We start from the raw sequence: 16970 nt of genomic DNA, 5'->3' as shown, positions 1-16970 counted from the left end.
TCTAAATATGTTCAATTGAAACTAAAATAAAATAAAACATATAGAAACCTGTAAATACTTTTTTTTTCTTCTAGTTTTTTTGGGGGGAGTGGAGAGCACTGGAGGCCTAGTGGCAAGAAGCTGCACTGAAATCCTGAAGGCACACGGTTCTAATCCATCAGCTACTCTGCGGGAGAAAGATGGGCAATGTCCTCCTGTGAGACTAGCTGCTTCTGAAAACTCACTGGAGGGTCAAGTATGGGTTAGTCTGACTCAATGGCACACAACAACAGTTACTTTTAGGTATATAAATTAGAACAGAAAAAATTTTAAATAAATGAGGGCAGGTTGTGAGACTGGCAAATAGTATTTGCTGAAAGATCTACTATTGTGATTGAATTCCAAGCAGTATTCTTAGACATATCTTTTCTATGGTGATGAAAGAAGAAGTTCAGGCTGCTTTGAAGGAAATGGCAAAAAATAAGGCTCCAGGAATAGTTGGTATACCAATTGACATGTTTCAGTTAATAAATGCTGCCATGGACGTGCTCAACAAGTTGTGCCAAGAAATCTGAAGAACAACCACTTGGCCAACTGACTGGAAGAGATCGATATTTGTTCCTATCCCAAAGAAAGGTGACCCAACAGAATGTGGAAACTACAGAACAATCTCACTGATTTCACATCCAAGCAAGATGTTACTGATTATCCAAAAATGATTGGAACAGCACATCAACAGAGAACTGCCAGAAGTCCAGGCTGGGTTTAGAAGGGGTCGTGGTACTAGGGATATTGTTGCTGATGTTAGATGGATTTTGGCTGAAAGCAGGGAATACCAGAGGAATGTTTATCTGTGTTTCATTGACTATGCAAAGGCATTTGACTGTGTAGATCATAACAAACTGTGGCTGACTCTGAGAAGAATGGGGATCCCAGAACACTTGATCGTTCTAATGCGAAACTTATACTTGGACCAGGAGGCAGTCGTCAGAACAGAGCAAGGGAACACTGCATGGTTCAAAATTGGGAAGGGCGTACGCCAGGGATGCGTCCTATCTCCATACCTTTTCAACCTATATGCAGAACAGATTATCCGGGAGGCTGGGCCCTATGAGGAGAAATGTGGGGTCAAGATTGGTGGACGATTTATCAACAATCTGCGTTATGCTGATGACACAACCCTGCTTGCTGAAACTGAAGAGGACCTGAAGCACCTGCTGCAGAGGGTCAAGGACTGCAGAAGACAAGGATTCTCACCACTGGACCAATTGGCAGCATCAGGATGGATGGTGAAGAGATTGAGATTGTACACAGCTTTAGTTTGCTAGGCTCCACAGTCAACAGTCTTGGCACCAGTAGCCCGGAAATTAAAAGGCGCATTGCCATGGGAAAGTCTGCTGTTAGGGACCTCTCCAAAGTACTGAAGAGCAATGGTGTCTCTCTGGAGACTAAGGTGCATCTGATACGGCCATGGTCTTCGCAATTACTTGTTATGCATCAGAGAGTTGGACAATGACCAAAGAGGATAGAAGGAGAATTGATGCCTTTGAGCTGTGGTGCTGGAGAAGAGTATTGAGAATACCATGGACTGCTAGGAAAACAAACAGATTCATCCTGGAAAGGGTTAAACCGGGTGGCTCTTTGGAGGCAAGGATTCTGAGGCTCCATCTAACATACCTTAGACATGTTGTGAGGAGAGACCAGTCCTTGGAGAAGGACATCATGCTTGGGAGGGTGGAGGGACGGCGCAGGAGGGGAAGGCCCTCTATGAGGTGGATTGATTCAGTGACTGGGATAATCGGGATGGGAGTGTCGGAGACAGTGCGACTGGCACAGGACAGAGCAGAGTTTAGGGCTGTTGTACATAGGGTCGCTATGAGTCGCAAGCGACTCAATGGCACATAACAACAACAACATATTTATTATATTTTATGTATAAAACTGAGCCCAGAAATGAGATGCAAGGGTTCAAAGCTTCTCTTCTATTCATGTTATGTCCCCAAAAGCCTGTAAACAGCCAACTTGGGATGTCCCTTGATGGTGCAAAAGGTTAAACTGCTGGGCAACTAACTGAAAAGTTGGAGGTTCAAGTTTACCCCGAGGAGTGCCTTGGCAGAAAGAGCTGGTGATCTTCTGAAAAATTAAACACTGAAAATCTCAAAGGACACCATTCTATTCTGCTGTACACAGGATTGCCAAAGGCAGATCGGACTTGATGTCAAGTAGCTTGAGGACATTTGGTGATACAGTGGTAGAATTAATAGAATTTTGCTTTCAATGCAGGACATCAGGGTTTAATTCTTAGCCAATGTATCTCATGGGAATCATTGAAGTGAAAGGTTGTATGGAAGTCAGCTGCCAGGGATCCCTCAAAAATGCTAAAGAACAATGATGTCAGTTTGAAGACTAAGGTGTGCCTGAATCAGGCCATGGTCTTTTCAATCACCTGCTATACATCAGAGCGGGGGATAATTAATAAGCTCAGCAGAAGAATTGCGGTGTTGAAAATGAATACTGGATATCCCACAGACTGACAAAAGAACAAATAGATATATCTTGGGGAAATTGCAGCCAGAGTACTCCTTGGAGGGACAGATAGCAAAGCTTCACCTTTCATACTTTGGACATGTAGCTAGGTGAGGGAGTTCTTTGGAAAAGGACATCATGCTTGGAAAGATGGAAGGTCAGCAAAGGAATGGAAGGCCGTCAACGAGAGATGTTTTGGCAGGTGACTTCAGCAATGGTCTCAAGTGTCTCAAAGATGATAAGGATGGTACAGGAAAAGGCAGGGTTCAGGCTGGCTGTTCATAGGGTCATCATGGGTCATTCTAGACTCAGTGGCACTTAATAACAACAACAGAAACAAGTAGCTCTGTGGCTAGTGGCAAGAAGCTGTGCTGCAATCCCAGTCACACAGTGCAAAGCCACTAGCTTCTCTGCAGGAAAAGTGTGGCCAATCTCTGAGGCCATTTACTGTCTCTGAAAAAACCCTGGAGGGTCTGCTAGAGTCTGTTCTGACTCAATAGCACACAACATCAAGATGATGCATAGGTTACATTAGCACTTCAAGACTGAAGAAAGACTAGGTAGAAAGGTATTGCTATCGACTTGCTAAAATCAACTAATTAAAATTCTATGACGCATAATGGTCCAGTCCACAGCCTGCCGTGGAGATGGCACATTTTCTTCCATTATGCATGGGGTTCTCATGAGTAAGGATACTAACTTGAGAACAAACTAGAGTGGTTTTGAACTATTTTACACAAACATTATGCAGAATTTTAAAGGTTTCAGAAGGATTCCTAGATGTAAAAGGGCAGCTGCTTTATATTTTAGTTTGTTTAGGTTTTGTTGTCATGACTTCAACCATGTTCCTTTGGAAGTTAGCGGTTTCATGGTTCCTTTGCCTGATCCCATTTCTCCAGTGGCTTAGGGAAATCTTAATAGGAAGTGTCCTTCTCCCCTTAACATTCTTACTACTAGGAAAGATGGCAAACAAGTCCTGACTACCTCATCAATTTCCTAAAGAAATCACTTAGCAATTATCTCTAGGTTAAGCACAAGGTACAAGGATTATTCCCTACCATGAATACTTTTTTTTAAAAAAATGTATGTGTAAAATGGCATGCAATATATCTAGAACAGAAAAAAAATTAAGCGAACTCTTACAAGAACATTTTGCACCTTTTCATTGGCTGTGTGAAAACAAAGAAATACCACTAAATTAAAACAAACCGGCAATTTATCCAGAGCTTACTACAGCAAGGTCATTAACTACATAGCTTGGTTTGGCGGAGATCAAAGCCAGACAGGGGAATGCGAAAGCTTTAAAATAAAAACAAGGTTACGTTTCATGTACGCTCTGATAGGTTATTGGTATGGGGAAGCTGAAGGCAGGTTAACAACGAGCGTCTTCTGTGATTGGCTTGGGGAGCATATTTGGCTTCCTCTGATTGGTTCCGACTCGGGAGCGGGGCAAAACATAAGGAATCTGGTCGTCTGAGTTCTGACCATTCTGGGCCGATAGCTGCTGTCTTGTGTTTTTGGTTCTTTAGCTTGTTGCGGCCCGGCTCAGCGTCCTATGTTGTCTGACTAATGTCTCTTTGTGAATTCAGATTCACTTGCGTGATACCCAGGTTGATACTTTCCCCTGACGTTCTAGCCTCATTCAACATTGTGGTTTACCTGGGACAAGATCCTTTTATCCGTTAAGGGTATAAATAGAAACATTAAGATCATGTATGTGAAGAGTTAAGGGTGAGAACAAATACGTTTTTTAAGATAGGGTGGGAAATATCCGCCTTCTGCTTCCTCTTTTCCTTAGAGAACTTCCTACACAGCCTCCTGAGGAACTTCCACCTGTCTCCAGGGGAGGTCTGTCCCTTCTTTAAGACCGACTGACGCAGGGCAGCAGCCCGAGGACCCCGCCCGCACTGTCTCTGGAACGCAGCCGTCCCCGACAGCGGCGTGCTCTCCGGGCTCCTCTCCGCTCGGCACCTTCGGGCGCGGCTGTCTGCCCCCTCGGTCCCTTCCGGTCCCCACCCCGACACTTGCTCCGGGGGTTCCTGGATGGAGGCGCGCCCTGGAGGGGCTCGGACGCGGATCCCTGGATCCAGCAACAGCCCCCGGCCCACGGGAGAAGCCAGGTCAGCTCTTCCACCCCCGAGCCGCTGCCCTAAGAGGTCACTCGCAGAACGCCTCCCTGGCCAGAAGCAGCAGATTCTCCTCTGGTCACAACCTCCGCTTTTCACTTTTGAGGGGCAAAGGCAGGATGTGTTCTTCCTGTCTCCCCTTCCCCAAGCATTTCTCCTCGGTTGTGGAGAAAGAACCTCTCCTCACTCCTCGGAAAGGAAACCGTATTTCCCTTTCCCTTTTTCTCTCGGTCTAGGCACCGCGCATCTCCCGGCAGCGACAGAAAAGGCGCCTCCATTTTCTCCTCAGGGAGACTCCCCGGGACGCTTTTCTCTCGCCGCAAAGCACGGGAAGCCGTGACGCCGCGGCGGGTGCAGCGGCCTCGGCCCGCGCTCTCGCCATCTTGAATGGAGGAGGAGCCGCGGCCGCCGCCATGCGGAGAGGCTGGGAAAGAGGGCAGGCGGCCGCGGGCGGGCGAGCGAGCGAGGGCGGGGGCAGAGGAGCCGAGTGAGCTCAGCCCGGGCGGCGACTTCGGCGGCGCCATGAGAGCGGGCAGCGGCGGAGGTAGGGCCGGAGGAGCCCGGATAGCCGGGCGGCGCGGGTAGCCCCGCGGAACGTCCTCGGGAGCTGGGCGGGGACGGGAGGAGGCAGAAGCGAAGGGGGCCGGGCGGGGGCGGGCGGAGGTTTCCAAGGAGGAAGGAGCCGCCGCCATTTTGGGAGCTTCGAGTCAACAATAAAGGACCGAGGGTGCTGAGCGGGAGTGGCCTGGGTGGTAGGACTCGGGGCTGAGCCGCAGGGAGTGGGGTGAGCTGCTCAGGGGGAGGGCCGAGGGGCCGGAGGGGCCGCGGGAGGCCTCTGGGGCCCGGCGTGTGGGGGGGTGCTCGGCGCCGGAGGCCTACGGCCCGGCCCAGGCCCCGGGGAGGAAGGCGGCCGGTCGGCGGCAGCTGTGTGGGGCGGGGGACGCCGGGCCGGAGCCAAGTGTGGGACTGTCGTGCGCGGCGGGGCCCGGGAACCGAGCGGGCGGAGGGCGCGGAGGAGCGTTATGGAAGATAGTGACTGTGAGCGGCGAGGACCGGGCAGGGTGCTGTGGGTCCCAGGGCGTGAGGCGGCCCTATAGGGGGCGGCATGGATGTGCAGGACTCTCGGGCCCTGCTGTGGGGAGGACCGCAGCTGCTGGGCTGGGACAGGACTTTTCGATCGATAACAAGAGTGCGTGTGTGCAGCCCCCGACGCGGGGCAGGGACGACGGGCTTTCTGAGTTAGGGCGTCCCTCTTGGAGACCTTCTGGTAGGAGTCCCTATTGTGTCCTCCCCACGGAGCTGGCTCTTGGATCATGTTGCGCAGATAACGATTGCAGGGCCGCAATCCTTCTGGTTTTTTATGGCCAGGATAAACTGACTTGAAGTGTGTAAGAAGGTGCGGAGAAGGTAGAAATGTTTGCCTCACCAGACGGGGTTCCGGGTCGTCCTTAACCTCTCATTTCCTTTCCTCTTCCACCGTCTCCTTCCTCCTCCCTTCAGAGTGAAAACCGCTACGGGCAGCCTCCGTATTACCGTTGCCGTTCCTAAATCTGTCTTTAAATCGAGTTTGTGTGTTCATTTGGAACAATTAGTGTAGTTCGTATTCAGCATCCCATTAGTCAAATGTTTATTACATAGTATGTAGTATATGGCTTTACCTGTATTTAAAAAAATGACGGAACACTTCTAGATAGGCCAAATCCTTTTTAACATGTTAATAAGGTTGATAGTGTTAGTAATGTTTTATGGATATCTCAAGATCGTGCCACAAATTTTTAATATTTGAGGCTTCAGAAGAGTTGCTTTTCTGGGTTTGCCCGGGGACTGCTTGTTACTTTCAGCTTGCAGATCTGACAGAAAATGCTGCATTTGCAGACAGAAGCTCTTGTTTGGATATAACAGAATTTTGGGTATGAAACTGTCAGGTTACTAACTTTCAAAGTGCTGTAATTAATGCCACCAGAGGCTCCTCCCTACTAGTTTACATTTCCTTGTTATTTTAAAAGAAGTGTAAATGGCAAATCCGGATTGGGAAGGGGTCAAAGGAAATTCCCTTCTTTAGGACAAAACTGCTGTGCAGATTTCCATTTGATTAAAAGGTTAGCAGTTACCACAGTCACATTTTTAACATACAGAGGAATGAGGTCCTATTGTGGATGATGGATAAGATTAATCTTTAGCGGTTACCCTCATCTTCGTTTTAGTGCCTTGCAGACAAATAAGGTTCCCTGTGTGAACTCAGTAATACTGATCAGTATCACTGATGATCTAAACCTGTCAATGGAGAAAACTTACTACTTTGAAATTAGACTTAACTATAGTATGTTTAAATGGTCAGTCAGATTCTGGGAAATAGAAATATACAGTTCAGTGTATGTAATAATTAAGATTTGCTTATAAGCACCTTGAGTTTGAATTTTAAATGGAAGACATAATAATCGAACGTTTATAATTTTGACACTGAGAAGCTGTGACAAACGACAGAAATAACCTGATTAATAAGCTGGTCTATTTTTTGCTAAGAAATGTGGTCTTTTTAATTTAAGTAGCTTTTTGTTTCTGGCTTCTGTTTGAGGAACTGTATTCAAAAGGTGATAGTTCATCGGTTTTTTAAAAAAATACTAATTAAATGTAATTGGATGTAGTACTGAGTTTCTTTGAAGAGTTTCTTTTAGCTAATTCATTTTACACAGGAAGTTTTGTTTGTATATTTATATGTTTTTGAGCAATAATGCTGTTTTAAATTAGGGAGCACTTTTTAAAAAAATTACAGTAAGATGTAGTTAATAGTTCATTAGTATTCACATTTTATTGAAAGTAGGTAGAGATTTTGGGGGGCTGTTTTTCAAGCAAAAGATTTTGCCATGTAAAATGTGTGTTACCTCTAATTGCTTTGGTCACTATTTAAGGGGGAAAGGATCATTTCTTTTTCTTCATAAAGTTCAGCATTATAGTTGAAATTGGTAAGAAAATACAAAGTTTTTTCAAAGTGTAAATTTCAGGTAAAAAAATTAAATCTGTAAAGATCCATTGATGTCAGATTTTTAAGAATTATTTTACTCTGTTCATTTGTGGATTTGCATTAAGTATTTTGATTCTTTGTTGAGTTGTAATGCAGTCACTAAATACAGTGAGTGAATCACTGATGTGGAGAGGTGACTAAAACGTAAAATATTCATGAGAGAAGATTGTAATTTGACAATACTAAGTTATATCTTCCTAACCAATCTCTCTGCTTTGAAATGACAATTTTTGGTTAAGATTTTTGAGATTGATCAGTAAGTTTGGGTTTGTGACATCTAATTGTATCTTTTCTAGCCTAGATAGTAATTTAGTCTGCATATGCACGCATACATCATTTTTTCGTGTATGCATAATGTTTTCATTTAGAAGCGTTCTTTTAAAGGACAACAGAAGTTTTTCTAACTTTCCTGTGTTTGCTTATTTAATTTATTTGTTTGTTTGTTTTCAGATTGAAGTAAACAATTCAGAGATAACTCAACCTTGATAGAGGGCTTTCTAAAACAAGTTGATTTGGTGCATGAGAGCAATTGCTCGTGACTGCTGCTTACCGTTCAGAGACTTACAGGTGCTTGCCAGCATTGCAATAAAGGACTCATATATTGAGCAAGACTTATATTTATCTCTTCATTTTGGAGAGCCTAATAAACTGTTATTACAGTTTCTCTACTGACTTTCAAAACTTTTGAAGTTTGAAAGAGACATCTTTACAATTAACACAGCATGAGCACGGCCAGAACAGAGAACCCTGTTATAATGGGTCTGTCCAGTCAAAATGGTCAGCTGAGGGGCCCTGTGAAACCAAGTGGTGGCCCTGGAGGAGGGGGAACACAGACACAGCAACAGATGAACCAGCTGAAAAACGCCAATGCAATCAATAATGGCACTCAACAGCAAGCACAGAGTATGACCACCACTATTAAGTAAGTGTTAGAATGAGTATTAAATACCTTGAGGGACTACAGAGATACATGTTTTGATAATTTTGTTTCTTGTAGATTGATTTGTGTATATCTCAATTAACAGTTTTGATTATAAATGGAGAGTATGTTTTATACTCATTAGTTACTTGCAGTATCACAGAAAAGATCTCTGGCATGGTTAATTAAGGTTTATTATATAATAAACACAGACACGGATATATATCACTTTTTTATAGATTATCGGTTTAAATGAGTCGCAAGCACTCATTGTATATATTTAGCTTTCATCCCTATCTCAATATAGAAGTTATTGGTTGTGTTTGTTGGGTGCAAGTAAAATAATAAGATTAATTTTTTTCCAGTATAATTATTGTTAGTACTATAGTTTATCAAGCATAGTCACAGCCGATTTAAGTTTTTATTGAGTTATACTTGTCCAGCCTCATAAAAAATTTATCTATAGCTTTTTTATTTGTAGTTCATACAACTTCGCTTTTACACTTTTTAGAAAAACTTTTCCTTTGTTTTACATAAGAGAAGAGGGACATCTCATTTTCAGGATATTTTTCTCTCTAGGTGGAAAGTTTGTAAGCTGTTTGCTACATTGTGTACAAGTTAAAGGATTTGAATGGTAACTGTCACTCTAAACATTACAGAAAATTAACATCTTAGAGTCTTTTAACACCATTTGAAGTTTGGCTTTTGTTAAAAATCTAGCCATATTCATTGGTTTAACCTTGAGTAATCATCATAAAGTGATGACACTTCAGTTCATGGAACTTAACTGCATTTAATTACAACCTAGATCCCTACCATGCTTAAGAAGCACTTCCTAAAGAAATTAGCCCTCATAAGCTATCAGGATACCATATAATTCTCTTTGTAGTTCTCTAGTGATGTGTACGAATTATAAGTTTGATTTCATCCCTAAGAAAACTCCAATAGTGCATATTCTGTTTCACTTAAGGTAGATGTTTTTATTAAAGTATAAAAACACAAACTCCATATTGTCAAATTGAAGCTGACTCATAACTGACCTTTCATTGAGTTCTCAGGCATTAGGAGACTGTCCCTTTCTCCTGAGGTGCTGCTGATGAATTGGGACCACCAGAGAGGCACTGCCTTGGGTTAGCAGCACAGCTCCTTGTGGAGTATGCCACTAGAGCTCCCTTTAATAAATGTAAAAATGAAAATTTTTTTAAGTTGTAGTTGTTCTTTTAATAAAATATGCATAGACTTGTTCACTCATTGCCATCCAGTTGGAATGGATTCATAGTTAATCCTTCAGGTTCTAAGTTTAATGAGAGGAAATTGCCCATCTTTGGAGGAACTCTTGTATTCAGATCACCAAAGAGACAACTGCCTTTGGTTCGGCAGTTGAATGTGTTACAGTTTATCAACCAGAATTCTTTTTGAATATTGTTGTTATGGGCTATCAGGTCAGCTACTACTCATAGTGACCCTTTAATATGCTTTGGTGTACTTTTAACTCATTGTTAAAATCACTATCCCTTTGTTGAGGATAGAATAAAAGATTAAAGGTTTCTTTTCTGTAGCTTTAAGTCAGTTAAACTGTCACCTCTTCCACAAAGATTCTAGATCTCGATAAGCTGTCTCAGAACTTTCTAATACTTAACCTTTTTTTGTTTTCTCAACTTTGTGGGGCTTTTTTGCTTCTCTGTTTGCGTATATCTCAAAAATCCCTTGTATAGAGATTTCCATTTTTATTCACTTTGTTCAATTTGATGTGACAAGTCTGTTCTGATGAACTGACTTTTTCTTCCTTTAAAATTTTAGTCAGTGAAAGGAAGATTTTGGGACTTGGTTTAGTTAGATTTTGTAGGTTAGAACAATGTTCATCTTTCTAAAATAAGACCTATTTTAAGGGTCTTCATTATATAAAAACAGCTGTAATGAAACTAGCAAAAATGTTACTTGTTTTAAAGACGACAAAGTTGAAAGCACTATTTTCTGCAAACTTTCCCAAAACTGTTAGATGCTCTTGGTGTTAATTATTTGACGTTTTTACCTGAGAAAAGAGGAAATAAATTTATTTATATTTCTTTTTCATGGTTTCAAGCATTCTCAGTCAAGATCAAAACAATTCCTTAACAGCAGGGTTTCTTTGGTGGGGGTGTGGGTGGGGGTGTGTGTGTACACATCGTCAAACCGGATGTGATTGGTACAGGAGGAGATTGTCCCTCCTCCTCTAGCAGAGCATCTGGTGGATTTGAACCACATACCTCTGGGATTGCAGTTGCCACAACAGCAGTTTGTGGTTTGTTTGTTTGTTTTCTGAGCATCAAATACTGAGTATTTTGCTTGACACTTTATGTAAATTTTTATAATTCTTAATTTTAGTTACATGAAAATGCAAGCTGGGGGAAGGGAATGATGCAGAGACTCAGAACTAGGAACGTCAATACTTGAGTGTAGGTTTGAAATTTCACAACTCTTAGTTTTAACTTGTCACCAGAAGTTACAAACACAGATACCTACAAAGGTCTGTACCAAATCAGAAGGTATTTAAGGAGTCTCAGCACCATGATGAAAATGTCAGCTGCCAACCAAAAGAATGGTGGCTTGAATCTACTTGGAAGCTCTGGGGGATAATGATACAGCAGGCTGTTTCCACAAAGATTATAGCTTAGAAGCCTAATAGGATAGTCCATTCTATTCTACTTGGTGTGAAGAGTGACACTAGCAGCAGGTTGGGTTGGATTCAGGTTTGGTTTTATGCCTTGTGTAATGGTGATAATGGCTTGTTTTTAAACTATTTACTGTGCTACCAGACTGTTGTTTTGTGCTTTCAACTCCTTAGCTGACCTTACTGATACTGTGGGGTTTCAGAGGCTGTAAGTTACCTGGGAGGAGATTGCACCTCTTTCTTGGAATAGCCAGTAGATTCGAATTTCCTGCCTATTGTTTTTCAGTGCAACTCCTTACCCACTAATCCCTCAGAGCTCAATATCAAGAAAATAAAAACCATCACCACTGCACCAGTAGACATAGATGGAGAAAAGATTAAAGTTGTCGATTGTTTCACTTTACTTAGATCCACAGTCAGCATCCAGGGTAACAACAGACAAGCAATCAAAAGAGGTGTTGCATTGGGGAAATCTGTCAGGGATCTCTTTAGAGTGCTGAAGAGCAAGGATGGTCAGTTTAAAGTGTTAGGGTACACCTGATCCAAAATGGTTTTTTCACTTGTTTCCTGTGCATCAGGAAGTTGGACATTGATTAAAGGCACCAGAAGAAGAATTGATGCCTTTAAGTTGTGGTTTTGGAGAACAGTGCTGACTATTCCATTAGCTGTAAAAAGAACAGCTTCATCTCAGAGGAATTAAAACCAGGTGCTCTTAGAGGCAAGAATGGTGACATTTTATCTCACCTACTTTGGGAGTGTTGTCCAGAAGGACCAGTCATTAGAAAGACATTATTCTAGGAAAGGTAGACATTCAGAGAAAGAGGAAGACCCTTATCAGGATGGAGTGACACAGTGACTCTGACAGTGGACTTGAGAGTGTGGAGAATGTCAGGATGGTACACGGTTCAGATCTGCTGTTAAGATGGTAGCTAAAGTTTTAATTTTTTACCAGTATTCTTAAGTAAATGGTAGCATATTTATGTTGGTTGTTTAGAGTTTAATTTTAGTTAAGATGAATCATTGTATTATTTGAATATTGAGACTGAATTCTGAAATGTCAATCTATTACATTCTCTGTAGACCTGGTGATGACTGGAAAAAGACTTTAAAACTCCCTCCAAAGGATCTGAGAATCAAAACTTCCGTAAGTTGCTTGTAAAATTCAGTTGCAAAAATGCTGTAGAAACGCTAGAAGCAGTTATTTATAGTAATAATAAACACATTTGTTCTTTAATAACTTAGAAATTATTGGTGCGCATAGTCTATATATTAGGAAAGGCAAAAAAAATTCCACCATTCTTTGAAATATTTATGTAATTTTAGTACATGTATGTTGTTGTTATGTGCCGTCGAGTCGCTTGATATATAATGTGTATGTATAACATGTGTTTATACATATGTACATTTTACCATCTAATTGGTAGAGTACTTGTAATTAAGATTTAAAAATTTTTTTCCAGATTTCTACCTTGTTCCCAACAGTCCTTTACCACATCAGGCTAGGTTTTCTCCCATTTTGTGAATGAGAAAACTGATGTTCAAAGATTTTCATTCACTTTGCCCATGTTCTCAACTAGGGCTGATTTTGCCACCCAGGTATATTTAACAGTATCTAGTCTTGTTAGTGTGTTACAGACCATTGAGTCAGAACTGATTTATAGCAGGCCCTCCAGCACATTTTCAGAGGCCAATTAATTGCAAGGAAGGAGATGGCCCATCTTTCATGAGGAGCAGCTGGTGAATTCTAACCACATGCCTTTGGATTGACAGTGCATCTTTTTACTACTAAGCCACCAAAGTTCTGGGTATTGTTTAGGTTATCACATCTGGGATGGTGCTTAAAAATTAATTTTCTAGGCCAAAATGTCAATATAGAGTGCTTAACGTGAAAAGCCCTGACATAGGCATATTTGTTACTAATGAGTAATGGGACCAGGATTTTACTTTACACCTGTGACTTCACATTTCTAGAAATAACATTTTCCTACCATTTCTTAGAAGAATGTAACCAAGATTGACTCTCCTGCAAAAATAGTTTTTAGATGCCTTGTTTATGTTGACAGGAAAGGTTTTTCTCCAGGAATAGATGAAATGTAGATCTAAGTAGAGAAGTATTCTCCTTATTTTTAAAATGGAGAAGGTAAAGAATTGACTTCTCAATTTCTTAAATAGTTGTACTTTATCCTGTTTTTATTATTTAATTTTTGTTTGGCTAGGATGTGACCTCCACAAAAGGAAATGAGTTTGAAGATTACTGTTTGAAACGGGAGTTACTAATGGGAATTTTTGAAATGGGCTGGGAAAAGCCATCTCCTATTCAGGTATGTTTTCTCATTTCATTCCATATGTGATGTTGTATATTAAGTATTTCATACATTTCTTTTTTAACAAAGTGCCATGATGAACCAACAAATTTTGGTTTTTTCCATCTCTTTCTACTTGAACATACGCACATACAAATGTACTTAATAGATTCTGAAAATTTAAAAGGTGAATTAATCCTTTTATTTCAATGTATTACCTTGTATATTTTCTAAGAATAGGAATGTTTGGGGGGTTTTGTAGTAGGTTGTTTTTTGTTTTGTTTTGTAAACACATAATAAAGTTAACATCTTGAATCAATTCAACATTGATAAAATATTTCTCATTAATTATATTTCTCTTGACCTCAGAATATCCTTCTCAGCCTTTTATTTCCTTTCTCACATCCAGATGCTAAACCAGAATTGGGTGATTCATTTAGTTATTAGATTTCTTTACCTCTTTTTTTTTTTTTTAAGAGTGTATATACAGCACAGTACCAATTCAGTCACTGGTATATGGGCTAATTATGTTCTTCAAGTTGTGTTACCATACATACCCTTTGACATGAATTCACTACTTACTAAGGTTTCTCTAAATCGTTAAAGTTGATGTTCCTTTGATCCTATATAAGAACATACTCACTGTGGTTGGGTCCAACTCATAGTGACTCATCATTGGTTTCTAAGACTGTAGACCTTAATAGGAGGAGACTACCCACCTTTCTCAATGGTGAGGCATGGCTAATAGAGTCTCTTCACCTTTCATTTGGCAGCTTGACACCAGAACTCCTTATAGTGTATTCAGCTAAATTGTTGTTAGGTTTTAGGAAGACTTCGCAAGGGTTTTACAGAATTGGCAGGACAGTGGTTTAAGAAGGTCTTCCAACTTTAAAGACTTGGGGAGGTCTGGAGCTGATGAGAATTTGCAATGATATTTCCCCACTTTTGATTCTTTTCTAGAATCTAGAGTCTGTTAACTTTATTCAGTTAAAGTTTTCGGTCACCTCTTTCCTTTTCTTTTTAATAGAATATTTTCTTTTTTTGAATTTGCCTGATTTTTCCCATGTGATTAGGTTCAAGAGGGTGTTCTCAAATGGAATAATGTAGATATCATGTTGTGGTTTTCCCAGGGTCTCTACATAGTTTTGGTATCCGTTAAAGTGAGGACAGGCATACACATTACATAAAACTTTAAAGTGAAGATTTCATTGGCATTTTAAGTATTCTTCCCCTAGCTCTTAAGACCACCAATCTGCTTTCTATCAATTGTCTGATGATTTCCTAAAATGGGCTTACTTATTATATGAGCTTTGTGTCTGACTTATTCGGCATAATATTTTGAAGGTTAATTCACAATGTAATAAACTCAGTATTTCATTCCTTTTTATTTCTGGATGAATACTTCATTGTGTGTGTATACCACATTTTGTATGCTCATTTATCCCTTGATGTTGATTGGGGATTTTTTTGTTTTGGCTTTGTGAATAAGGCTGTCATCCATTGGTGATTCTTGCTTAGTATAATCTTTACTATAATGATTACAAGTATGTCGTCATTTTGTGCTGCCGTCAAGTCGCCTGTGACTCACAGCGACCCTCTGTACAACAACTCTGAAATCCTCTCTATCTTGAGCCAACCTACTGTCTCTGACACACCTACCCCCATTACTCCAGTCACTGAGTCATTCCTTTTCATCCAGGGTCTTCCTCTCCTGCGCCCTCCCCCCACCCTCCCGAGCATGATGTCCCTCTCCAAGGACTAGCCCCTCCTTGCAATATGCCCAAAGTATGTCATATGGAGCTTCAGAATCCTTGCCTCTGAGGAGGAACCTGGTTTCACTCTCTCACCTGTTTGTTCTCTTAGCAGTCCATTGTATATTAAGATACTCTTCTCCAGCACCACAGCTCAAAAGGTAGCAATTCTCCTGTCATCCCTAGGCATTTTTCCAGCTTTCTGATGCATAGCGTGTAATTGTGAAGACCATCACCTGGATCAGGTGTACCTTAGTCTCCAGACCGACATTGTTGCTCTTCAGTACTCTGGAGAGATCCCTGACAACAGACTTACCCAATGCAATTTGTCTTTTTATTTTCTGGCTGCTAGTACCAAGGGTGTTGATTGTGTAGCCAAGCAAACTGAGCTGTTAACAGTCTTGGTCTCTCCACTGTCTATCATGATGCTACCAATAGGCCCAGTGGTGAGGATCTTTGTTTTCTTTCTTTTTTTTTTCATCTTTGTTTTCTTGGCTTTGAACTTCCATAGTGAAGGCTGTAGTCCTTGACCTTCTCCAGCAAGCACTTCAGGTCAGTTTCAATAAAGCAGGGTTGTATTATCTGCATAACGCAGGTTGATGAATCTTTCTCCAGTCCTTATGCCACATTCCTCATAGAGCCCAGCCTCCCGGATGATCTGTTCCGTGTATAGATTGAAAAGATACAGAGATATCCCTGGTGTACACCCTTCCTTATTTTGAGCCATGCAGTGTTTCTGTGCTCTGTTCTGATGATTGCCTTCTGGTCTGAGTGTAGGTTTCGCAGAAACACAGTCACATTCTCAGATTCCCATTCTTCTCAGAGTCAGCCATAGTTTGTTGTGATCCACAGTCAAATGCCTTTGTATAGTCAATGAAATGCAGATAGACATTCCTCTTGTACTCCCTGCTTTCAGCCACGATCCATCTAACATAAGCTATAATATCCCTGGTACCATGGACTCTTCTAAACCTAGCCTGCACTGCCCATCTGGTGGTTTTCTGTTGATGTGCTATTTCAGTCATTTTTGGATAATTTGCAGTAGAATCTTGCTTGCATGTGATATTGTTTGATAATTTCTGCACTCTGTTGGGTCACCTTTCTTTGGAATGAGAACATATATGGATCTCTTCAACTAAGTTGGCCAGGTAGTTTTCCTTCAGATTTCTTTCTTTTTATTTTTTTAATTGTTAAAAAATTGTATTTATTGTAGTTTTTGCCAAAAACATTTTTTAATTTATTATTTATTTCAATGAAAATTTATAGAGACTTTGGATTTCCATTTATTCATTGTTGCACTTTTCTCCCCTCCCAACCTTCCCCACTAGTACATATCTTCTTGGCAAAGTAAAAGAAAAATTCTTTCATTGTTTTACAGTCCTTCCCCCCAGGTCCACTCCACTATGCAGCCTTCGCTCTGGACTCCTGTCATGACAAAAATACCTAATCTCATATCCCTTTTAAACAGTTTTCTCCCTCATCTGTTTCAATGCAGTATACATTATTGAACACACCTTTGTCAGTCTTCCCCCAACCCTGATGTCAGTCCTGTTTTACAACAGTGGCACCATGCAGTATTTGTCTTTTTGTGACTGAGATACTTCACTCAGCATAATGTCATCCAGTGTCACTCATTTTAAATAATATTGCATGAGTTCCTTGTTTTTCAATGCAGCATAGTATTTCATTGTGTG

General features: G+C 41.0%; 1 protein-coding gene across 1 annotated transcript in view; it reads left to right on the top strand.

Annotated features, from left to right (window-relative positions):
• Nucleotides 1-5321: 5321 nt before the first annotated feature.
• Nucleotides 5322-16970, top strand: part of DDX6 (DEAD (Asp-Glu-Ala-Asp) box helicase 6) — a 54932-nt gene continuing 43283 nt past the window's right edge. Inside the window, exons 1-4 of the mRNA XM_006890838.1 lie at nt 5322-5415; nt 8104-8575; nt 12303-12366; nt 13439-13543. Coding sequence (XP_006890900.1) covers nt 8376-8575; nt 12303-12366; nt 13439-13543 — 369 coding nt within the window. The 5' untranslated portion in view covers nt 5322-5415; nt 8104-8375. The remainder of the gene's footprint in view (nt 5416-8103; nt 8576-12302; nt 12367-13438; nt 13544-16970) is intronic.

This window comes from Elephantulus edwardii, unplaced genomic scaffold (genome assembly GCF_000299155.1).
Source record: "Elephantulus edwardii isolate Elephantulus edwardi_28Jun2011 unplaced genomic scaffold, EleEdw1.0 scaffold00093, whole genome shotgun sequence".
In the NCBI taxonomy this organism is placed as follows: Eukaryota; Metazoa; Chordata; class Mammalia; order Macroscelidea; family Macroscelididae; genus Elephantulus; species Elephantulus edwardii.
Note: the sequence above shows the minus strand (reverse complement) of the source record. Positions and strands in the feature narration are given on the sequence as shown.